The sequence below is a fragment of the Acinonyx jubatus genome, chromosome X (assembly GCF_027475565.1).
Source record: "Acinonyx jubatus isolate Ajub_Pintada_27869175 chromosome X, VMU_Ajub_asm_v1.0, whole genome shotgun sequence".
In the NCBI taxonomy this organism is placed as follows: domain Eukaryota; kingdom Metazoa; phylum Chordata; class Mammalia; order Carnivora; family Felidae; genus Acinonyx; species Acinonyx jubatus.
Genome location: NC_069389.1, coordinates 124,544,425 through 124,571,012, shown reverse-complemented (window position 1 = coordinate 124,571,012; position 26,588 = coordinate 124,544,425). Strand labels below are relative to the sequence as shown.

General features: G+C 38.1%; 1 protein-coding gene across 2 annotated transcripts in view; it reads right to left on the bottom strand.

Annotated features, from left to right (window-relative positions):
- VAMP7 (vesicle associated membrane protein 7) overlaps positions 1-26,588 on the bottom strand; it is a 58,824-nt gene that overhangs the window by 20,205 nt on the left and 12,031 nt on the right. The window contains exons 3-5 of one of the 2 annotated variants that reach the window (XM_015085459.3): positions 22,524-22,581; positions 20,103-20,240; positions 17,582-17,672 (exon numbers count right to left, since the gene is read on the bottom strand). In XM_015085459.3, the coding sequence (XP_014940945.1) occupies positions 17,582-17,672; positions 20,103-20,240; positions 22,524-22,581 (287 nt within the window). The remainder of the gene's footprint in view (positions 1-17,581; positions 17,673-20,102; positions 20,241-22,523; positions 22,582-26,588) is intronic. The other variant, XM_053201914.1, reaches the window with a different exon arrangement.

The window sequence follows — 26,588 nt, the reverse complement described above, 5'->3', positions numbered from 1 at the left end:
TTGGTGCATCTGCAGAGGCTCTCTTTGCCTGCTGGGCAGTGTTTGGTCTCTGGTCAGGGTAGGCTGTAAAGTTTTAACAAGGTGCACACCAGTCTGCTTGCAAAATGAGACCTGCAGCCACCACGAGGACCAGGACCAGGTCAGCCTAGGCAGATCTGCAAGGCATACAGGACATGTAATTTTAATAAGGTAAGTCTCAAGCTCCCACAAGGCCTGCCACCACCGCTGCTGCCCCCACCTCCAGGACCGAGGCCCTGAAAAACATGTGGATAGGAAGATGCAGTGTTGATGAGGTTTGCACTGCTCTTCTGAGGGAGGGGATCCACAGCACTGAGAATGAAGCAAGTATGACTGGGAAGGGTAGATTCAACAAAGCACAGGGAGAGCAGAGTTTCATGTGAGCAGGTTAGGTAGTAAGTGTTGGCCCCACACTTGTTCCCACAGATGCCCTGTGTTTATGCTGGGGGGTGGGGATGTAAGATGGTGCCTGCTGGCTACTTTGTTCCAATAGAAGTCTATCAGCCATCCCTGCTTCTCTGGGACATGCTCTGAAATGAGCAAGCTACTCTCCCTCCCATATGTCCCAGGCGTTTTCCAAACTACTGCTTCTATGCTATATCTCCACAGGCTGTTCATCGTGCTGTCTCTATAAAGGTGGGGACTCAGTTTCCTCTCACCCTTCTAGGCTCTCCCAGAACTGAGCCCCCTGATTTTTAAAATTCCAGGTGTTAAGTCCCACTGGTTATAAGAACTCATGAAATTTGGCCCTTCTAGCTTTCAAAGCCAAACATTACATGGATTTGTCTTCACCATGCAGGCTTCCTGGTATAATAGTCTATTTCTCTCCCCTCTTCACACCCGTAGCTTGCCCCACCGCCACCACCATGGATGGCCATGGCCCATTTTGCTCTCCACCACATCTCCACCATTCTTACCCTCTTCAGTGTAGCCTCTTCTCTACCTTTAGTTGTGGAGTTTGCTCTGCCAGTCTTCCAGTCATTTTCTGGGTTATCTACACTGATGTGACTGTTATGTAGTTGCATCCATGGGCCAAGGTGAGTGTAGGGTCCTCCTATTCAACAATATCCCTAGCCTCCTTCCTTTTCTCTTTCTTTATTGATGAGTCTGGCTAAGGGTTTGTCAATTTTGTTTGATCCCTTCAAACAATCAGCTCTCAGTTTCATTATTTTTTTTCTATCATTTTTTCTTTTTTTCTAGTCTCCATGTCATTTATTTATGCTCTGATGTTTATTACTTCCTTCCATATACTCACCTTGGGCTTTGTTCTTTTTCCAGTTCTTTAAGGTGTAAGGTTAGATAATTTGAACTTTTTCTTCTTTCTTGGAATAGGCTTGTATATTATTTACTTCCCTTTTAGAACTGGTTTCATTGTGTTCCAAAGATTTTGGACCATTGTGTTTTCATTTTAATTTGTCTCCATGTAGTTTTGGATTTCTTATTTGATTTCTTCATTGAACCATTGGTTGTTTAGTACCATACTGTTTAGGCTTCACATGTCTGTGTTTTTACCAGTTCTTCTCCTTGTGACTGATTTCTACTTTCATATCATTATGGCTGGAAAAGATACATGGTTAAGATTTCAATCTTCTTAAATTTGAGACTTGTTTTGTGACCCAACATGTAGTCTATTCTGGAGACTGTTCCATGTACACTTGAAAAGAGTGTATACTCTGTTTGTTGAATGGAATGTTCTTTAGATATCTGCTAGATCTATCTAGTGCAGGGTGTCATTCAAAACCACTGTTTCCTTATTGATTTTCTGCCCAGATGATCTATCCAATAAAGTAAATGGGGTGTTAAAGACCCTAATAATATATATTACCATCAATTTCTCTCTTTATATCTGTTAATATTTGCTTTACATATTTAGGTGGTCCAATATTGAGTGCATAGATATTTACAATTTTTATATCTTCTTTTTGGAGTGATCTTTTTATCATTATGTAATGCCCTTCATCTCTTATTACAGTATTTGTTTTAAAGCATATTTTGTCTGATACAAGTACTGCTACCCTGGCTTTTTTTTTTTTCCACTTCTATTTTTTTGGTAAATATTTTCCTATCCTTTCACTTTCAGACTGTATACGTCTTTAGGTCTGAGGTGTCTCTGATAGGCAGCATAGAGATGAGTATTTTTTTCTTTTCAATCCATTCTGCCACTCTAGATCTTTTGATTGGAGCACTTAGACCATTTACGTTTAAAGTTATTATTCACAGATATATACTTATTTCCACTTTTGTTAATTGTTTTCTGGTTGTTTCCGTAGTTCTTCTCTGTTCTTCTCTTGCTCTCTTTCTGTTTGACGAGTTTCTGTACTGTTATGTTTGGCTTCCTATTTTTGTGCATCTCTTATAGCTTTTGAGTTTGTGGTTACATTGAGGTTCATATATAATATCCTTATACAGCAGACTATATTAAGTTGATGTTCAAACACATTCTAAAAAAATACTATTTTTTTTTACCTCGCTCCACATTTTGTGTATATGCTGTCATATTTTACATCTTTATATTCATAATTTTCTTATGTCTAATTATGGTCTTTTCTTCTTCACTTGAGGAAGTCCCTTTCACATTTCTTGTAGGGCTGGTTTAATGGTAATACACTCATTTAACTTTTGTTTGTCTGGGAAATTCTTTATCTCTCCCCAATTCTGAATGATAACCTTGCCAGATAGAGTATTCTTGGTTGCAGGGCTTTTTTTTTTTTTTTTCCTTCCAGCACTATGAATGTATCATTCCACTCCCTTCTGGCCTGCAAAGTGTCTTCTGAAAAATCAGCTGATTGCCTTATTGAGTCTCCCTTGTAGGTAAGTTTTTGCTTCTCTCTTGCTGCTTTTAAAATTCTCTCTTTATCTTTAATCTTTGACATTTTAATTATTATGTGTCATGGTATGGACCTCCTTCAATTCATCTTGTTTGGAATTCTCTGTGCTTCTTGAAACTGGATGTCTATTTCCTTCCCTAGGTTAGTGAAGTTTTCAGGTCTTAATTCTTCAAGTAAGTTTTCTGTACCGTTCTCCTCCTCTTCTGGGATCCCTATAACGTGAACATTTGTTTGCTTGATATTGTCCAAGAGATCCCTTAACCTACTCTCATGTTTTCAAATTATTCTTTTCGCTTTTTGCTATTCAGTTTGGGCGCTTATCATTACCCTGCCTTCCAGATTGCTGGCATGTTCTTCTGCATCCACTAATCTATTGCTGATTCCTGCTAGTGTATTTTTTTTCATTACAGCTATTGTATTCTTCAACTGTGATTGGTCCTTGTTTATATTTTATAACTCTTTATTGAAGGTTTCACTAAGTTCTTCCACTCATCTTCAGCCCAGTGGGCACCTTTACAATCAGTACTTCAAATGTTTTATCAGACATGTTGCTTATCTCCATTTCATTTAGTTATTTTACTGACATTTTTGTCTTGTTCCTCTTAGAGCATGTTGCCCTGTCTCCCCATTTAGCTTAACTTTCTATGTTTGTTTCTATGGATTATGTGGACCAGCTACTTCTAAAATTGAAGGAATGATCTTGTGTCTGGTTGTTCCCTGTGTAGACTGTGTGTGCTTGGTGATTTTTGCTGGCTGGCTGGAGCTGTGGCTGGCATGGGTTGGGGGACGCAGGTTCTCCACACAGTGGACACCCTGGCAGGAAAGCTAAAGCTGAAGTAGCTGCAGGCCAGTATAGTCCCTGGGCTCTCCACACAGCAGGTGCCCTGGCAGGACAGCTATTGCTTAAATGGGTGAAGTTCAGGGTATTCCACGTTGCCCATGGCGGGGCGGGGGGCGGGGGGCAGGGTATGCCCTGCAAGGTGGCTGGAGCTGAGACCGTGTGTGGGCTGGGAGGTCCATGGGCTCTCCACACAGAAGGTGCCCTGACAGGATTAGCTGAAGCTGAAGTGGCTGGAAGATGGGAGGGTCCTGGGGATCTATGCACAGAGGCCATCTTGGCAGGACAGCTGAAGCTGAAGTGGATATAAATCAGGATGTTCCAGGACTCTCTGCACAGTCATTGCCCCGGAGGGGCAGCTGGAGCCAAGACAAGGTATATGTCAGGGGGTCTTGGAGCGCTGCATGCAGTGGGCATCCTGGCAGGATGGGTAAAACTGAAGTGGATGTGGGCCAGTGTGATGTCTGGGTTCTCCCTACAAAGTGTGCCCTGGCAGAACAGGTGAAGCTGAAGTGGGTACAGCTGACATGTCCTGGGGTGCTCGATGCAGGGGTGCCTTGGCTTGGTGAATGGAGCTGAGGCTGGCATGGGCAGAGGTGCGCCAGGGTGCTTCATGCAGGGGTGCCCTGGTGAGGCAGTGAGGCAGCTGGATCCAAAGCAGACATCAGCCAGGAGGTTCCAGAGCACTCTGCATCAAAGGTTCTCGAGCAAGCTGTCTGAGGCCAAAGTGGTGAGGTCCTGGAGTGTTCTGGGGTGCCTTGCACCTGTGTCACCTTGGCACAAAAGCTGGAGCTGTACTGAGCACTAACCAGGGGTGTCCCAGTGTGCAGCATGCGCTACTCTGTGGCCACCTTGGTGGGATGGCTTGGGCTGGTGTGGTGTGGTGTGGGCTAGAGGCCTGGGGCTCACTGAGGCGGCAGGTCAGTTTTCATGCCAAGACTGTGTACTGGTCTGTGCTTTCAAGGTGGAGCGGGGGACACAGACCATGTCTGTCAGTCCCTCCCACCCGCAGAGTATGCCAGCAGCTCCCTCACCATTTGGTGGAGTTCTAGGGCTGGCTCTTTTATGTGCTAGTTTCCCTTTTACACTGAGTTTTCCCTGTACCCCAGCTATCCTGGGCTGGTGTGCGTTAGGGAACCTGGGTCTCAAGAAGTGGCAAACTAGTTATGGCATCCAGACCTTGCTGGGTCAGTGCTTTCAAGGGGAAGCAGGAGCATAAACCATGTTGCTCACCAGTCCCTCCTCTGACCCAGAGATTTCCAGCAGCTATGTGGTGTTTGGTGGAGTTCTAAGAGTAGCTCTTTTATGAGCTAGTTTCTCTTTTAAACCATGCCTTTTTTTCTGTGCCCAAGGACAGATGACTGCTCCTGGTCCCTCAGTACTATCTCTCCCCACTGCAGTTCACAGCGTCAGGGGTGGGGGTTCCCTTCGCTGCTGTGTCTCCATCTCTCTTGCCATTGTCTTTTGCTGTTCTATCTTCTGTTGTACAGAAGCTGTTCAGTTAGCCCTCAGTTCGTCCTCGGGAGGATTTGCTCTGTAAATAGGTGTAATTTGGTGCGTTCAATGGAGGAGGTGAGTTCAGGGTCTTCCTACATTGCCAACTTGAACTGGAACTTCTGAATCAGTAATTTTTACACTTTGCCCAAGGAAAAGCCCATGACTAGATGGCTTCAAAGATGAATTTCAAGACGAGTTAATACCATTTTTTCAAAAACTCTTCCAAAATAGAAGTGGAGGGAATACTTCTCAACTCATCCTATGAGGCCAGTTTTACTCTGATATCAAAATCAGACAAAGACATCACCAGAGAAAAACAGATCACTATCTCATGAATATAAGACATAAAACCACAGTAAAATATTAGAAGAAATCCAGCAATATATTAAAGGGATTATACCTCATGATGAAGTGGCATTTATTTCCACTATTAAAGGTTGATTTAATATCAAAAAACCAAATATTATAATATGCTGTATTAACAGAATAAATCCGAAATCCATACGATCAACTGGTGCATAACAGCACCTGGCAGAATCTAACATCCTTAGGTATTATTCTATGTATATAGAAAAACATAAGGAACTCACTAAAAAACTATTAGAACTAATAAAAAGTTCAACAACGTTGACAATACAAAATCAATATGCAAAATCAACTGTATTTCTATACATGAGCAATGAAACCATCCAAAAATGATAGAGAAAAAATCCATTTACAATAGCATCAAAAAACTAAAAAATAAAATACTTAGAAACAAGGCAAGAAGTATGTTGGAAGAGAGATACTATTAAAGGGAAATTATTCTGACACCTGTCAAAAATGGTAAGGAAAATTTTATTCAAGATGACTGCAATAGGGATCAAAACTATCAAAATAGGTTAAGAAAGATTGAGCTCCACCGTAAATATAACAAGAAGTGGGGTGATGTCAGCATCACGGCAGTGTAAGACATCCCTCTATTTTGTTCCCTCTTTTAAAAAACTAATTAGGCATCCATCCTCAAACAAAAGCACCTATGTCGAAGTTGTCAGATCCAACACCATATGCCAAAGACCTGAGGGGGTCTCATGCACCCATACATTGGTAACAGGCAGACAGACCTAAGCGCAGGCTGTGGGACCAGCAGGACCAGTGAACCTGCCCTAAGCCCTCTTGGCCACAGTTAGAGAAAACCTGAAGAGTACTGACTTAGGCAGGTACTCATGGATAAGACATAATTTATAGAAGGCCAGCTTTGCCAAGAGGAGATTTCAGCAGGGGATTGGAGCATAAAATATAGATATTAAGTTTAGATGCATTGGAGAGGGTAAGAGGAACTTTGCCAGCACTGACCATCCCCAAGGTAACACAACATTGGGCTGACTAGCTGGTGGCAATCTCTCTACCAGGGGAAAGGAAAAACAGTGAGTGAGTACCTGGCTACATCAGCTATGTGACAAGCTACTGGCGAAACTCACGTCTCTTCAGCAGCACCCAGAGTACCGAGGCAAGAACTCCAAGACTGTGGGCAGGGAGGAGACTGGGAAAGAGGCGAATAAAAATATCACAGGACACAAAAAGAATATACTTCCTGATGACTGTGCTCAGAACTTAAGCAGGAAGTCCACCCACAAACCTCTTGGAGACCCTCACCCAATGATTCCTCCCCACACACCAGTCGCAAAGTCACCTCCTCCCACTCTGTGGCCAGCTCCTAATGCATGCTCCCAAGCGCAATGGCAAGAGTGAGCTCCAGTAAAAGGAGTGCTCTCAGAATATCAGATCAGGGTCTGAGGGCAAGGGAGAAACCATAAACTCAAACTGTAGTGTCATTTTCTGGAAAACAATAAAAAGGTTTCTAGCTGCCAGCATGGTGAATTTTAAGACCAGAAAAGACATAAAAGCTTAAGAATTCTGCCACAAGAGTAAGAAACATGTAGCAGGAATATCTAGACAAAGTTGCAGAAAACCCCGGATAAGAGGACAACGAATGCTATTTCCTACCTGAGGGTAACTAGCAAAGACTTTAGGAGGTGTCCGCTACTTTAAAAGTGAAGGCAGCCACACAAAAGTTCAAGGAACATAAAGAATCAAGGAAATATGTCAACACTGTAAGATAACAACCATCCTCCAATAACTGAAGTCAAAAGCATGAAATTTTGCAATCTAGCTAATAATTCAAAATAGCTGCTTTGAAGAAACTCAACAATCTGCAACCCCCCCTCAAAAAAAAGGAAACAAAAAACAAAAAAACCCCGGAAAGATAATCAACAAAATCAGGAGGGGAGCCTGGGTGGCTCAGTCGGTTGAGTGTCCGACTTTGGCTCAGGTCATGATCTCACAGTCGGGTCTGTGAGTTCGAGCCCTGCGTCAGGCTCTGTGCTGACAGCTCAAAGCCTGGAGCCTGCTTCAGATTCTGTGTCTCCCTCTCTCTCTCTCTCTCTCTGCCCCTCCCCCTCTCGCACCCTGTCTCTCTCTCAAATAAATATTAACAAAATCAGGAAAACACTACATGAATAAAATCTGAAATTTAACAGAGAGATAGAAATCATGACAAAGAATCAAATTCTGGAGCTGAAGAATTCAATGAATGAGATGAAAAATTCAATAGAAAACATCTACCTCAAAGTAGACCAAATGGAAGACATAAGTGAGCTAGAGGATAGGAACTTTGAAACAACACAGAGGATAACAAGGAGAAAATAATGTAAAATAACCAAAATACCTACATGATCTATGGGACTCCATCAAATGTACAAATATTAGAATAACTGGGGTTCCAAAAAGAGAAGACAGGGAGAAGAAGACAGTAAGCTTATTTAGAGAAATAATAGTGGAAAACTTCCCAAACCTGGAGAGAGACCTGGAAATCCAAGTTCATGAAGTTAAAAGATCACTCTATTATCTCAACACAAAAAGACCTTCTTAAGATACATAATAAAACTGTCAAAAATCAAAGATAAAGAGAAACTCTCAAAAGCACTCAAAGAGAAAACAAGATTGTAATCTACAAAGAAATTCCCATTAGGCTATCAATGGATTTTGTAGCAGAAACCCTAAAGGCCAGAAATGAATGTGGAATAACATATCCAAGGTGTTGAAAGAAAAAAACTTGCCAGCCAAGAATACTCTATACAACAAATTTATTCTTCAGATATGAAGCAGAAATAAAGATATTCTCAGACAAATAAAAGCTGGGGGAGTTCATCACCACTAGACTTGCCATACAAGAAATGCTAAAAGGAAAAGACACTAATTAGTGGCATGAAAACTTACAAAAGTATATAATACACTGGTAAAGGTTAAGTATACAGATTTAGAAAACTCTAATTCTGTAACAGGATGGTGTGTTAAACACTTAACTATAGTATAAAGATTAAAGGAAATGAGTATTATAAATCTCTACAGCTACTATAAATTTTTAACAAATACACAATATAAAAAGAGGTAAATTATGACATCAAAAGTATAAAAGGGGAATAAATAGGTAGTTTTGTATTCAGTCAAAGTTAAGTTGCTATCACCTTAAAATGGACTATTTTATCTATTAGATGGTTTATGTAAGCCCCATGGTAACTGCAAAGCAAAAGCCTAGAATAGATTCACAAAAGATAAAGGGAAAATGGAGCACACAATCCCAAAACATCACCAATTTTAAAAGGTAGGCAGAAATTCTGGACAATATAGATGGACCTAGAGAGTATTATGCTAAATGAAATAAAGACAAATACCATATGATTCCACTAATACATGGAACCTAAGAAACAAAACAAACAGAAACAGATCATAAATAATTACAACTGGTGGTTGCTAGAGGGGAAGGGGAGGGGGGGATAGGTGAAATAGGTGGAGTGGATTAAGAGGTGGAAAGTTCCAGCTATAAAATAATTAACATGGATGAAAAGTACAACATAGGGAATATAGTCAATAATATCATAACTTTCTATGGTGACAGACTGTAACTGCACTTCTTGTGGTAAGCATTTCATAATGTATATAATTGTTAAATCACTATGTTGTATACTTGAAACGAATACAATACGGTGTGTCAACTATTTTCCTTTTCTTTTTTGACAGAGGGAGAGAGCGTGCATGCAAGTGGGGGAGGGGCGGGGAGAGAGGGAGACAGAGAATCTGAAGCAGGCTCCATGCTGTCAGCACAGACCCCGATGTGGGGCTCGAATCCATGAACTATGAGATCATGACCTGAGCCAAAAATCAAGAGTCAGACGCTTCAGACACTTAACCGAATGAGCCATCCAGGTGCCCCTCAACTATATTTCAATTAAAAACTACATATATTTTCTGGGATACACACACACACACACACACACACACACACACGTATGTATGTACGTATGTATGTACGTATATACATGTATTATGTATGTATATATATATAGTCTGGGGGAAAATAATAAATAAAAGGAAAAAATTAAAAAGTAGGCAGAAATGGAAGGAAAAAGGAACAATGAAATTATAAAAACAACCAGAAAGCAGTGAATAAGATGGAATTAGTAAGCTCTTATATTTCAAAAATTAACTGTAGTAAGTTCACCAATCAAAAGGCACAGAGTAGCTGGATGGATTAAAAAAAAAAAAAGATCCAATAATATGCTGCTTACATGAGACTCACTTTAGATTTAAGTATACACATAGGCTTAAAGTGAAGGGATGGAAAAAGATATGTCATGCAAGTGGAAACCAAAAGAAAGTGGGGATAGCTATACTTAGAAAAAATAAGACTGTACAGAAAAACAGTAAAAAAAAAAAAAAAAGGACAAATACAGTCATTATATAATAATAAAGTGGTCAATTCATTAGGAAGATATAACAATCTTAAATATACATGCACACAATATCAGAGCACCTAAATAAGATTTTTAATACTAACAGATCTGAAGGGAGAAAGAGATAATACAATAACAGTAAGGGACTTCAATACACTACTTTCAACAATGGGTAGATCATCCAAACAGAAAATCAACAAGGAAACACTGGACTTAAACCATACAAGTGGTCATAACAGACATACACAGAACATTCCATCCAACAGCAAAATACACATTTTTCTCAAGTGCACAAGGAACATTCTCCAGGATATACCATATGATAGGACATAAAACAAATCTTAACAAATTTAGGAAGACTGAAATCATACCAAGTATCTTTTCCAACCACAGTAGTATGAAAATAGAAATCAATAAGAGGAAAGCCGGAAAATCTATAAATATGTGGAAAGTAAACAGCACACTCTCGGACAACTAACGGGTTAAAGAGATAAATCAAAAGGGAAAAAAAAGAAACCTCTAAGCAAATGAAAATAGAAACATAGGACACCAAAACACATAGGATGCTACAAAAGCAGTTCTGCGAGGGAAGATTATAGTGATAAATGAATATGTTAAGAAAACAAAAGACCTCAAATAAACAACCTAACTTTACTCTTCAAAGAACTAGAAACAGAAGAACAAACTAAGCCCAAAGTTAGTGGAAGGAAGGAAATAAAGTTCAGAGTGGAAATTAATGAAATAGAAACCAGAAAAATAATAGAAGAGATCAACAAAACTAATAGCTGTTTTTTTAAAGATAAAATTGACAAACTTCTAGCTAGACTAAGAAAAAAAGAAGATTCAAATAAATAAAATCAGAAATGAAAGAAGAGACATTACAACTGATACTACAGAAATACATAGGATCATAAGAGATTCTTATGAACAATTATATGACAACAAACTGGATAACCCAGAAGAAATGGATATATTCATAGAAACATACAACCTACAAGACAGAATCAGAAAGAATTAGAAATTATGAACATTCCAATAATGAGTAAGGAGATTAAATCTGTAACCAAAAAGCTTCTAACACAGAAAAACCCAAAACCAGATGGCTTCACTGGTGAATTCTACCAAACATTTAAAGAAAAAATAATGCCAATCCTTCTCAAACTCTTCCAAAAAACTGAAGAGGAAGGAATACTTCCAAACTCCTTTTACAAGGTCAGCATTATCCAGATAAGGACACAACAGGGAAATAAAACTATAGGCCAATATCCTAATGAACACAGAGGCAAAAATTCTCAAAAAAAAAATTAGCAAATTGAATTCAAACTACATTAAAATGATCATATACCACGACCAACTGGGATTTATCTATGGCATACAAGAATGGTTTAACGTACACAAATAAACAGATGTGATATATCACATTAATATAATGAAAGATAAAAACTTATAATCACCTCAATAGATGCAGAAGAAAACATTTTACAAAACACAACATCATTTCATAATAAAAACCCTCAACAAATTGAGTATAGAACATATTTCACATAATAAAAGTCATATATGACCAACACACTTCACCACATATATATATACATATATATATACACACACACATATATATATATACACACACACACAGAATATTACTGAGCCATAAAAAAGAATGAAATTCTGCCATTTGTGACAATATGGATGGATCTGGAGGGCACTATGCTTAGTGACATAAGCAGACAAAGATTATATACTACTTATACATAATGCAAGAATCTAAAAATGCTGAATTTGTAGAAACAGGAAGTAGAATGAAGGTTACCAGGAGCTGGAAGATGCAGAGCAGGGAGATGTTAAAGGGTACAAACCTGCAACTAGAACATGAATAAATTCTGGAGATCTAGTGTACAGCATACTGAGTATAGTCAACAACACTGTATTATATACTTCAATATTGCTAAGAGACTAGATCTTAAATGTTCTCACTGCAGAAATGACAATTTATATGATGTGATAGAGGTGTTATCCAAAAGCTAAAGTGGCAATCATATTGCATTATTTAAAATGTATTAACATGTTGTACACTTTAAACTCACATGATGTTTATGTAAATTATATCTCAGTAAAATAAAAAAACAAGGACAAGTAGGGTTTTATTAACCAACAAGTAGAGTGAAGGGGTGGTCAGTAGATGAAAAATTACTGGCAGAAATCAAGGGTAGGCCTAAACTGGCTTAAAAGTATCTTCCTAAAGGCAAGCCAAGGACTTTACATCAAAGGTAGAGGATGAGGAACTTGATCACCTATCAAGGGTGATCAGATATCAAGGGTAAGGGATTGACTTAAGGATTCTTTGGTTAAGACTCAGGTAGACATGGGACATAGCCTAAGAATGAGGCCTGGACAAACAGAGGGCTGAGAAGAGATGGTCTAACATTCGGTCAAGCAGAGAGTCTTTGTCATGTATGATCTGTATGCCAAAAACTATAAAACATCGTCAAAAAAAAATTAAAAAGACCTAAATAAATGAAAAGACATCTCATGTTCATGGATCAGCTTAATATTGTTGAATTTGGCAGTATTTCCCAAATTGATCTATAGATTCAACACAATCCCTATGAAAATTCCAGCTACCTTTTTTTTTCAGAAACTGCAAAAAATTCTTATGGAAAGGAAAGGTACCCAGAATAGACAAAGCAATCCAGAAAAAGAGGAACAAAGTTGGAAGAGTCATAACTCCTGATTTAAAAACTTACTACAAATCTGCAATCATCATGACAGTGTAATACTGGCATAAAGACAGACATAAAGATAAATGGTACAGAACTAGGAGTACAGAAATAAACCCATACATCTATGGATTAACTGATTTTTGATAAGGGTGCTAAGATCATTCAAAAGGAAAAGAAAACTCTTTTCAACCAATGTTACTGGGACGACTGGATATATACATTTGAGAGAATTAAGTTGGACCCCTTCCTTACCTTATACACAAACATTAATTCAAAAGAGATCATAGACCTAAAGGTAAGAGCTAAAACTATAAAATGTTTAGAAGAAAACACAGGAGTAAATCTTTGTGACCTTGGCTTAGGCAATGGATTGTTTTTTAGATATGACACCCAAAAGACAAGCAACAAAAGAAAAAAAATAAATTGGGCTTCAACAAATTAAAAAACACTTTTGTGCTTCAAAGATCACTATCAAAAAAATGAAAAGATAACCCATAGAATGGGAGAAAATATTTGCAAATCATATCTGATAAGGGCCTAATACCCAGAATATGCAAAAAACTCTTACAGCTCAAGATTAATAAGACAGCCCAATTAAAAAATAACAATGTGGGGGGTACCTGGGTGGCTCAGTCAGTTAAATGCCCGACTTTGGTTCAGGTCATGATCGCGGTTTGTGAATTTGAGCCCCTCATTGGGCTCTGTGCTGACAGCTCGGAGCCTGGAACCTGCTTCAGATTCGGTGTCTCCCTCTCTCTCTGCCCCTCCCCTGCTCATGCTCACTCACTCACTCTCTCTCTCAAAAATAAACATAAAAAATTTAAAAAAAAAGAAAAAATGACAATAGGGTACACCTGGGTGGCTCAGTCATTTTGGTGTCCAACTCTTGATGTTGGCTCAGGTCATGATCCCAGGGTTGTGAGATCAAGCCCTGTGTCGGGCTCCATGTTGAGCATGGAGCCTGCTTGGGATTCTCTCCCTCTCTCCCTTTGCCCGTCTCCCCCACTCTCTCTGTGTCTAAAAAATAAGTAAGTAAATCAAAATAAAAAATAAAAAATATAAAATGATAATGGATAGAATAGAATAGAATAGAAATTTGAATAGAAATTTCTCCAAAGATCTATAAATACAAATGGCCCATAAGCACATGAAAACATGCTCAACATCATTAGTCATATGGGAAATGCAAACCAAACCACAATACGATACCGTTTCACACATACTAGCTTGGCTATAATAAAAAACACAATAATAAATTTGGACATGTGGAGAAATCAGAATGCTTGTACACTGTTGGGAATGTACAATGTGTGTAGCCACTTTAGGAAAGTTTGGTCTTACTCAAAATGTTAAACGTAGAGTTCCGATGTGACCCAGCAATAATAGTCCTCAGTGTTTCCCCAAGAGAACTGAAAACATAGGCTCAAACAAAAACTCATACACAACTGTTCACAGAAGCATTATTTATAATAACCAAAAAGTGGAAACCACAAAAATGTCCATCAACTGGTTTCAATACAATGGACTATAACATAGCCATAACAAGGAATGAAGTACTGATACATGCCACAACATGAATGAACCTCAACATCATTAAGGTAAATGAAAGAAGCCAAGATACAAAAGGCTACGTATTATATGATTCCATTTGTATGAAATGTCCAGAAGAGGAAAATCGATAGAGACAAACAGAAGATTAATTGTTGCTTAGGTCTGGATGTTGAGAGCGAAAGAGAAGTGACTGTAAATGGGTATAGGATTTCTTTTAGAGGTGATGACAATGATCTAAAGTTGATTACAGTGATAGCTGCACAACTCTGAATATATTATAAACCATTGGATGGTATGATTTAAATAGGTGAATTGTATGGCGTGTAATTTTTATCTTAATAAAGCTGTTTAAAAAATCAAACTGAGATTATTAGAAATGCTTTTGCTAAATTTTAATTGGATATCTCTGTAATTCTAAAAATAAGTAAGTCATTTAAAAGTTGACTTAAAAGGTTCATTTTCTGAGAAATTTATGCATTTGTAATAACACTGTAGCAGTTGGATGCTTCACTTTCAGGAGAAGTAAATACATCTGACAACCAAAAATAGAGGAAAAGTAAGTATTAGTAGTTCATTCCATAGGTTCTCTAGTTTGCACCCAGACATACAACTAAAACTAAAATCAATGGTAGGAAATCACTTCAAATAACCAAGAGACAAAACATATCAAGAATTGCATGTTTCTCCCTTTTTATGCTTAACATCACTGATCATCAGGGAAATACAAATCAAAACTACAATGAGATATCTCCTCACATCTGTCAGAATGGCTAAAATTAACAACTCAAGAAACAACAGATGTTGGCGAGGATGTGGTGAAAGGGGAACCCTTTTACACTGTTGGTGGGAATGCAAACTGGTGCAGTCCCTCTAGAAAACAGTATGGAGGTTCCTCAGAAAGTTAAAACAGCTCCTCTACAATCCAGCAATTGCACTACTAGGTATTTATCCAAAGGATACAAAAATACTACTTCAAGGAGATACACGCAGCCCAATGTTTATAGCAGCATTATCTACTATAGCCAAATTATGGAAGCAGCCCAAGTGTCCATAGACTAATGAATGGATAAAGAAGATGTGGTTTATGTATACAGAGGAATATTACTCAGCAATCAAAAAGAATGAAACCTTCCATCTGCAATGATGTTGATACAGCTAGAGAGTAAAATGCTAAGCGAAATAAGTCAGTCAGAGAAGGACAAATACCATATGATTTCACTCACATGTGGAATTTAAGAAACAAAACCAATGAGCAAATGGAAAAAAAAAGGAAATGAGAGGCAAACCAGAAACAGAATGTCAACTATACAGAACACAGTGATGGTTACCAAAGGCAAGGTGGGTGGGGGAATTAATACAGGGATTAAGGACTGTACTTGTGGTGATGAGCACCAGGTGTTGCATGGAAGTGTTGAATCACTATATTGTATACCTAAAACTAATATTACGCTGTAGGTTAACTAACTGGAATGAAAATAAAAATTTAAAAAAAAGTTCCTCCCTTTTGACTATTAATCTCATTCCTGGGAACAGGCACAAAACCATATATAACAGTACTATTACTGTAACACAAACCTCTAAATCAGTGCTACCTAAGAGTGTTTGCTACTGCTTCAACTATCTCTAATCACAGAGTTCAGTCCAACTGACATATTCATAACAAGATGTTCTCAATGAAGGAAGCACAGCACTGACTTACATGCTGGAGCAAGCTCTTTATCTGGTTGTAAAACAGTATTCTGAATACCACTTCTCTAAAGAACCAAAGGTCCAAAATAAGGACATGATTTGTAACCTATAATATAACCCAATTACACACTATATGAGCAAAAAGTAGACTCATGATAGCTAACAGTAATTCAGCTTTTACTATATGCTAGGCACTGTACAATATGCTTCACAAATATTCTCTCCTTTTTCCTGGTAACCTTAGGTGCTATCATCTCCTTTTTGCAGATTAGGAAACAAAGTTCAGAGAAGTTAGAGGATTGACCAAGGACTGCCTGGAGGTAGAAGTGACATCAGAACTCAAACTCCAGCACACAGGACTCCAAATTTTGGTCACTGTATTATACTGCCCAAACAAAACTGAATATAAACTATTATTATAATATGTATATATGGATAAAAAAATTTTTAAAAAATGGAAATAAATTTTTAGAATGGTGAGACCAAGAGTAAGTAATCTTTTTAAAAATGTCTTTACAGTTTGTACCTGTTCTAATAATAAACGTAAAAGTAATTCAAATAGTAAATCCAAAATTACAAGTAAACTGACATTTATGAAATTTAACAATCTCAATTAACTATCTTATAAAACAATAATATAATCAGCTTCATTCAATTTTACACAAGTTATCATCTGAGATATTCCCCTTAGAAAGAGTGGATCTCAAACTTGAATATGCATTAGAATCCTCTGGAGGGCTTCTGAAAACACAGATTGCTAGGCCCCACTCACAGTTTCTGATTCAACAGGTCTGGGGTGGGTCCCAAAAACTTCCATTTCTAACCAGTTCCCAAGGCATGTTGATGCTACTGGCCCAGGGACAGTTTGAGAACCAGTGTTTTTAGAAAAATTAACATCATCCCAAATCTAAATACAACTGCATAATCAATTAAAAAATAAACTGAGCCTGGATGGCTCAGTCGGTTAAGCATCCGATTTTGGCTCAGGTCATGATCTTGTGATTCGCAAGTTTGAGCCCCGTGTTGGGCTCTGTGCTGACAGCTCAGAGCCTGGAGCCTACTTCAGGTTCTGTGTCTCTCTCTTTCTCTGCCCCTCCCCTGCTTGCACTCTGTCTCTCTCAAAAATAAAGAAACATTAAAATAAAATAAACTTGATGAATTTCTCTGGATTAGTTTAATGTGCTGAACAGCTTGAGAAAACACAGGCTGACTGAATTTCTATCATAGTTTGTCCTCTGAAGAATACAACAGTCAGTTTTTTTGGACCAATTCTTTCTTTCTCTCAATCAAGAGCTACAAACTTTCTAAGGAGGTCAAATAGTTATACTTTAGGCATCTACTGATAACATCAGCTATCTGGGTATCTCTAGCCAAAACTGATTAATTTATTCTTCATTGCTGAACTTTTTTGTAAGAGTCTCAGAAATTAGTATTGCTAAGTCAACTAAGAAATTAGAATGAAGAACAGTTATAGTACTAAGAAAAAACCATTCATATAGCAGGCAGTATCATAAGTAGGTAATACCCATATCTTAGCCAATAATTAGTTTCCAATAGTAAGAATAAGGAAGTATTATTTCAGCCTTTCTAGAATAATTTGATCCCAAACAAGTAATCTATTATCATTTTTGCCCACATGTATGTGAACTATGCCATGAAACATACCTATGTTTCTGACCATGATTCCTTTCAGTTCATCCACTTGGGCTTGAGTCTCCACCACTTTGTCTATGCCCTTATTCTCAGAATGATGCTTCTATAAGAAAATAAGATTTAACTTACCAGACATTATTTACAATAGGAAAACAAAAAGAAGAGGAATGACATTGAGGAATGCTATTAAATTATGCTGGTATTGACACAAAGGATACATGCCATTTCATTTAAAAATTGTTATCAGACCTAGGGAAAAATAGAGGCAGCATAAAAAAGTGACAATCTAGGGGCGCCTGGGTGGCTCAGATGGTTAAGCGTCCGACTTCAGCTCAGGTCATGATCTCACAGTTTGTGAGTTTGAGCCCCGTATTGGGCTCTGTGCTGACAGCTCAGAGCCTGGAGCCTGCTTCAGATTTTGTGTCTCCCTCTCTCTCTGCCCCTCCCCAGCTTGCACTCTCTCTCTCTAAGGTGAATAAACATTAAAGATTTTTTAAATAAAAAAGTGATACCACGTGTTATAGTATAAAAATATCACCTTATTTAAATAATTAAATTAAATTAAATAATATAAAGGTATGTATATTATAATATATCAATATACATTCTGCCTTGGGACAGAAGTATGTGGTTCTATAATCTATGCTCACACAAGAAAGGAAAAAAGAGGACTGTAGTTGGGGCAGGGGGAACAGGACAAATAAAAGCACCCCAAATTGTTCCCTACTTCTTCGGTATGATGAAGTAGGGACTGGCCCAGCTTCTGAGCATCTGTTCTTTTATCTGTTGAGATCTGAGTATATATCCTATTTTCATTGGCTTCTTATAGGATCTAGAAATCTAAGACACTGATAATAGTATATATATATACACACATATATACATGTGTGTATATATATATATACACACATATATACATGTGTATATATATATATATATATACATATACATATGTATATATGTGTGTGTATATATATATATTTTTTTTTCCTCCCTCACTCTTCCCTACGCCCAGCACCTCCTCACTGCTAGACCCACTACCGCTCCTCTCTCCAATAGTATATATTTTGAAATTATTATCCATAGCTATCCATGGAGTGCTTAATATACAATATTCTGGTCACTTCACCATGCTAAATGCTTCAAAGAAGAAACATTATTTAATCCACCCAAAAACTCCATGATGAAGATGCTTTTATTATTATCTCCATCTGTAGATAACAATCCTGGCACAGATTCATTCATAGGTCACCCACAGATCTGGAGCTAATGATGAACTGGCTAAGTTGAAAGTTTTGCTGCCAGTTCCCCCTATTTACCTTTGACTGTGCATGGGTATATTTCTGGTTGGTGATGTTTTACATGGTTTCATATATTTGATTGTTTTCTAGTGGGAAGTATGAAACAAATGAACTGACTGAATAAAGATTTATAACTATATAAAGGAACTTCATCCCCAGAAGAATGCATATTTATAAGTGTAATACTCAAAAAGAATATTTAAAAAAACACTTAAAGGAGAAGTGAAAAGGAACGCATTCAATTATAATAATTCTTTTTTCTCTCATTCACAACACAATCATAGAACATACGTCTTTGCACTCAAATAGTTTCATGGATAAAAGGGAAGCATTTATAAAGGTCTCAACATCATTAGTCATCAGGGAAATGTAACTTAAAACCACAATGAAATATCACCACACACCCACCAGGATGACTAAAATTAAAAAGATAGACTATGGCAAGCATTGGCAAGAATGTAGAAACACTAGAACTGCTGGTGGGAATGTAAATGGTACAACCACTTTGGAAAAAAGTTTGATGATTTATTACAAATTGTGGTATATGCATACAATACTATTCAGCAAAAAAGAGACCTACTTATTTATGCAACATGAATGAGTTATCAAAAGCTTTACATGGAGCATGCAAGACACACGAGAGTACATAATGTATAATTCCCTTTACAGGAAATTCTAGAAAAGACAAAACTAATTTATAGTGACAGAAAATAGAGCATAGGGTGCCTGTGGCAGAGTGTGGGGGAGGGGACTGACTGCAAAGGGACATCAGGAACTTTTAGAGTAATGGAGATATATCTTGGAAAGGGTGGTATTTCACAGGTGTATATATATGCAAAACTTCACCGAGCTGATGATTAGGTATTCATATAGATCAGCAGACTTGAAAATGACTAAGTTGAGCTGTTCAAAAATTACAATTGCCTCATGGGAGGGTAGAAGGTTAATGTATGAGTTAAAGAGGCCATTTGGCATATTAGTGGATTTATGCACTAGACAGGTAGCTAAAGTAGATGATATTTAATGTCCTTCCCCATTCCCAGATACTCTGAACACTAGAATAGAGAATATCACGTTATTTAAAATTTTTCTATCTGGTAAGTTTTCTTATGTTCACATTTAATGGCAAAATCAGAAAAATATATTTGCAGGTCAAGGCCTCCTTTATTCAAAGTGCCTTAAGGTAATAAAGAAGATAGGAATCAAAATACTACATCCTAAAAATATCTTACCAGCTGTGCAGCCAAAACACTTGAGAACTCGCTATTCATGGCATATGGGAGTGCTGTCTGTGCTCTTGAACCATATGTTGTCTGGAACCTCTTCTTTATCTCATTCAGAAAATTAAATGCTCGGGAACGTTCAAAATCCTGAAAAGAGACCAACACAGAGTTCACATCAGAAAGTAAACAAAGATGATATGGATGATTAACAACAACCATAAGAACAGCTAACATTACTGAGCAATGATTCCATGAAGAGGAACTAGCACTGACCTCATTTTACAATAAGGAAACAAAGGCTCTGAAAAGGTAACTTGCCAAAGGTCAAACAACTAGTAAAAGAGCTGAAAGTCCAATCTAAATATTAAACAACTAGTAAAAGAAAGAGCTGAGAGTCCAATTCAAATGTTTGATTACTTCCTACTAAAGATAACAGGATCTAAGTTAGCTTCTTGAGAGCAAGAATTGGGCTTTACTTCCTTCATATCTTTCACAGCATCTAATAAGAAGGCCCAGCACAAGAAGATGCTTAATAAATCCATAATAATACTGCAGTCTTTCACACACAAAGATAACACTACTGATAAATACTTTGAATTGGGTTTTTTCAGTAGTGATGGTACACTTGAAAAGATCAAGTGATGTACTCTTGTCTGGTCCCAGCCAAAAAGTATTTACATATGTATAAAATTACAACTCAAGAAACAGAAAACTCAACTCTGATGAACCCAAATTTAGTGATATTTCTCATCTATTACAATAAAGATTAAACCCTGACCTATGGCAATCGTGCCAATTCCATGCCTCTTGTCATTGATCAATTTAGAAATAAGTATGTAACCTACTCCTAGCCAATGAGCAATTTCAGATACAGCTGGATTTTAAAAATAATTTTAGAAAACAATGGGGCGCCTGGGTGGCTCAGTTGGTTGAGCATCCAACTCTTGATTTTGGCTCAGGTCATGATCCCAGGGTCATGGGATCGAGCCCTGCATTAGGCTCTTTACTGAGCATGGAGCTTGCTTAAGATTCTCTCTCTGCCCCTCTCACCCCTCGTGCCCTCTCTCTCTCTAAAATGAAAAAAAAAAAAAAAACTACTGTGAAACCAGGGATAAAAATCATTGTGATGGTCACTATGGTTGACACTCATCTCCATTTCACCCAAGATGATTATTAGTCTATGCCAAGGGTTCGTAAGCTGGGGTCAATGGTCCGAATTCAAGGGGTCCATGTACTTGAATAGAAAGAAAAATGACATTATTTTCAGTAAGTTTTAACTTAAATTTCAAATCTGAGTGTAGGTAACAAACCAAAACAGTACCAAACAGTATCTGTCACTCTGTCACCAACAGAAATCTTTTTTTCACATACCATTAGTTATAGATATCTCAAAATCTCATTTATATCATCGCCATTTCAAAATTATTATTAGTCATTAGACCTCTGACTAGATCTTGTTACTTAACGAATTCATAAAGAAGCATATACATTACTCTATCAATTTTTAAAATACTCTGAATACTGTATTTCAATATAATTGGTTTTGTTTATAATAACGTATTTCATACACTTAAAAACATCCTAGGAGGGGCCTATGAGTGTCAAAGGAGTCTGTGGCACAGTAAAGATTAAACCCTGACCTATGGCAATCATGCCAATTCCATGCCTCTTGTCATTGATCAATTTAGAAATAAGTATGTAACCTACTCCTAGCCAATAAGACATGAAAAGAAGTTCACTTCGAAAGCAGGGAGAGAGGACAGTGTGCTTTGGAGAACTTCCCTCATTCTTACAATAAGAGATTTGAGAAGACATAGTCCCTCTTCTCTGAATACAAAATAAGTAAGCATGTGGCTGCATGCAACCATAGGGAAATGTATCTAGGAAGAAGCTGACACCAAGGATAGCAGAGGAGAGAGAAATGACCTTGATGGCATTGTTAAGTTACTGAGCATTTTGGTCTAGAACCTACAAACTCTAAAAACAGCCTACCAATGTGAACTACAGGTCTACAAAACTGATTATGATCTACTGTGATTTTGTTTTCTGAAAGTCTATATACATTAAAAAATTCATTATTGATTGAATAAAATAACCTATTTAATATTTCAGATAAATAAATTTTGGACTGGATACAAAAAAGTCACGATTATGAAGACCAATTCTCACTGCACAATAGGATAAATGTAGAAGCTGCAAGAAATTAGTTAAGCTAAAACTCTACCAAAACTGAGCTGATATGCATGTACCCAGACATCACCTCTTCTTGTCATTTGCTGCTCCATATGATAAATGCAAAGTATAGAAAAAAATGTATCTATGGACACTTATATTCACATCATGTTTACCTACCATAAATATAGATAATTAAGAACTGACTCTATTAACAGTATACATACTTAAATAGCAACATGTCTTCAAATTACTTACATCATCAGTGATACAAAGATATACAATCCTGTCTTGGCAGATGTAATGAAACAAATAACTGTAGGATAAAAGATATAAAACTTACTGTGGTTATGAGCAATATTGCTTTCACTTCCATCTTCTATGTATAAGCAAATTTAGTACTGCCAATGTGACCATATCATTTACCGATACTATCTATTCTCCCTCTCCCCCTCCCCTATACACCTGTTTCTCTCAAGTCAAACTGATAAGAATAAATAAGACATTAAAAGAAAGTCTCTACCTTAACTACATAGCACAACAGTATGCACATTACCTATTAAAATGACAGCTGCAAAAGCACAACTGGACTCTTAAGGCCTGAACAAGGGATGACATCTTAGGAGGGACACATCATTAAGATTAACCTCCAATGGGTTATCCGGTCTTCCTTGCCTTCTTTTACGATCTCAAAGCAAACACTTTTTCTACCAAACACTCAACATTAACATTTGTTTGGCATCTACTTGGAGCCAGTTACTGGGCTGGGTGCTGAGGATACAAATAGGCAAAACCATCAGTCCCCGCCTACACCAAGATCACAGTGCAGGGAATTACAGAGCAACATGGTAAAATAGGATGAGGAGAGGCAGTATACGGTGCTCTGGCAACATAAAGGAGACACCTACAGAGTTTAGCAGAGGGTAACGGGAAAGACATCCTGGAGCAAGTGATGTGTAAGCCAAGACCTGAATAGTAAGTAAGAGATGGCAAGGTAAAGAGCAAACAGAGTGCTCCAGAGTAGAAAACCAATAAACATAAAGGCTTGGAGATAAATAAAAAAAAAAAGCACATAATGGGTTTAGTAAAGTCAAAAGAGTCCACATGACTAGAGTCCACATGACTAGAGTATGAAATGGAAAGACAATTTGGCTGCACAGATGAGGCTATGGAAGTAAGCAAATACTAGGTTATAGAATATGTTACAACCTCACTATGCTTTATCCCCAGAATAATGAACAAGCATCAGAGGGTTTTAGCCTGATGAGAATGTGGTAAGATCGGCCACGTAAAGGGATGTTTTGGCTAGAACACGGAAAACAGACTGAAAGGAGGACCTGACAGAAGACTGCTGTAGTAGAGCAGGTAAGCAAATGAGGAGGGAAATAAACTAAAGTACTACGGGCAATGGAAAAGAAAGGAGAAGAAATAGAACAGAACTTGGCCACTGGCTATTGGAAGTGAAGCAGAGGGATAACTCAATTTTGCCTCCTGGATTTTACCTTGGGCAAGTGGATAGACAGGAGTACCTCTTGAATTATACTTTTAATGTCCATATAGAAGCTTAATATGAATAACAAGGAGGTATGGGGAACTCAGGCAAAATGTCTTCCTCCACTACTCTAAAACCGTTCACATCAATTCCATCAATGGCTTCCACATCGCCATGTCCAGTGGCTCTCTCTGAAACATGGTAGTGTTGACCACTTCCTTCTTCTGAAAAGTGTTTTCTCTCCACTAGATTTCCTAACACCAGGCTTGCCTGGTTAATGTGGTAGTCTCTTTCCCTCTCTATTGATGTTTTCCAGCATCTTCAGCTCCCTGCTCTTTTCTCACACACTCCCTGGATGGTGGCATCCACTGTCATGTTTCGTTGTTGTTTGTTTTCAGCTACCACAATTATGATGATGATTCTCACATCTAGATCTGACCTACTTCCTGAGCTCCAGGCTTACATACACTACTGTCTACTAGACATACCCAACTGGACATACCAGTGACAACTTAAACACAATGTTCAAAATGGAAGTCATCAGTTTCCCCACAAAATTTGTTTCTCCTAAACCACATTAGGGAGTAACTTGGTGCAAAGACCACAAAAAGTTACAAGGCATGGTCCCTGCCGAGGAGCCTACCGTCGGGGGACAGAGACAAAAAATAAAGATTGCAATTATGATACAGAGTGCTAAGTGCTACAATATGAATAAACAAAGGATGCTATGGAGACAAGCAAAAGGGAGGCACTTGGTCTGGTCTTGGAGTTCAGAGTTTCTAGAAAAGGAAATATCAAAGCTCAGAAAGACAAAGTCAGATTTTTAAAAAAGATAAACATTTTCCAGTAAAAGGTAATAGCTGCTGCAAAGAATAGGAAGAGAGAAAAAACCCAGCACTGAAATGAAAATAGCTGAGTATGGCTGGAGAACAAAACCAAAGGCTAAAGTAGTGACAGATGAGACCAGAGAAGGAAGCAGTGGCAGATCTTGAAGAATCTTCCTAGTCTCATTAATAACTTTACCGACTGCACAGAGTAACTGCTGAAGAAAAGGGACATGATCAGAACTGCCCTTTTAGGACTAAAGTAATAATGAAGAAAATAGTTCATCTGGGACCTGTAAAATTAGCAAAAGTTTACCAGGGGGGCTAGGAGGAGGAAGACAGTCCAAAAGCATGAAAAAAATATATATATACATATATAACAAAGCCGGGAATAACACAGCTAGGACAGGGTATGGCAAGGAGTCCTAAAGAGATAAGGGTAGAAAGGTCAGGAATGGACAAAATTGTGAAGGCAGAGTTCGGCCTTTACTCTAAAAGCAATGGGTTTTAAGCCAGAAAGTGTAATCACAGGAATATGCAAAACAGATTAAAGGAAGGAGCAACCAGAAGCCGAATGGTTAGGAGGAAGCTATTAAAAATGAAAAACAATAAAGGCCTAAACTACCACTATGACAAGTGGGGACAGAGGAAATGGAATGGATTGAAAAATGTCTTGTAGGAGAATGGCAAGGATTTGGTGAGAAAGTCAAATACGATTCTTAAATTTTAGGCTTAGCCAACTGAATGACTGGTGACGTTGTTAAAGAAGAAAGAAATAGCAAGAGGAAGATCAGATTCAGGCAGAAATGGTTGTAATACAGTAAAAAAATGGACTTTTTTCTTCTGGTGTACAATAGTTAAAGATATTTTTAATAGAGATGATGGAACATGATTATAAGAAAGAAACTAAGACAGAAGATTAAAAGGAAAAAACTCAGTGATGGAGCCTCACTCTAGAGAATACTGGGCAGGGGTAGATTAGGAAGCAGGTGGGGAGCCATGGCAGGTGCATAGTTTCCTTCTTGTACTATAACCATATTTTCACTGGATTACATACTCTAGCTTCCCTTGTAGTTAGATATGGCTATGTGACTAAGTTCTGGTTGATAAACTGCGAGTGGAAGGTATATCCCCTACTTCCCGGTCTTGCCTCTAGAAGGTCTGAATGTGCTTTTCCTGGGCATTTTCCTGAGAACTGACTCGGAACACAGAGACCACAAGCCTAATAAGTCTGACAAAATTATAAAGCCAGACTCACAAGAAACTGGGATCACTTGACCCCTAAGACCACGTCTGGACCGGTAAACTATACCAGCGGGCAGCAGACTACAAAACCTGTATAGTTCCCAAAGATGACACACTCTCTAACACCCATTTTGGATGTGGCCAGATGATAACGGACCAGGAAGAGCCTCGTGGAGAACAAAGCCAAGATTCAGGGAGAAAAGACAAGGGAGTTCTTCCAATAAAGCAGAACCACTAACCACTCTAGGATCAGAACAGGAAGTCTTTGAAATGGCTGTAAAGTAGTTATTTGAACACTGCTGGGAAGCAGTGACCTCTACGTGTTTCTCATTGTTCCCTTTTCTAAATTGGAGTTTGTAACTTCCACTGTGGTGATGTTCTTCTTCTTCTTCTACAATTGTCTATTGGGTTGGCAGGGGGAGCAGGGGGAACATATGACTTCTCTTTTAGTTTATGGTCAGTAGGTCACAGGAGCCACACCTGGGCCTGATGGAGAAGACTGCATGTCACCCAGACTCTCTGAGCTGGACAGTGACCAGGAGTCTTTCGGGCCATCTCCTGCAGAGAGGATACGTGTTCTAGGTTTGAAAGGAAAGTACACACAGATATTTGAGTGGCCCAAAAGAGCAGAATGGAAGACTGCACAAGTTGTCTCCTAATATCCTCTAACTTCTAGAGCAATAGAATTTTAGCTGAACATACAGTTGCACAGCTATAAAGGACAAATTCTAACCTCCCTTCTAGCTAGGTTAGCTACATAAC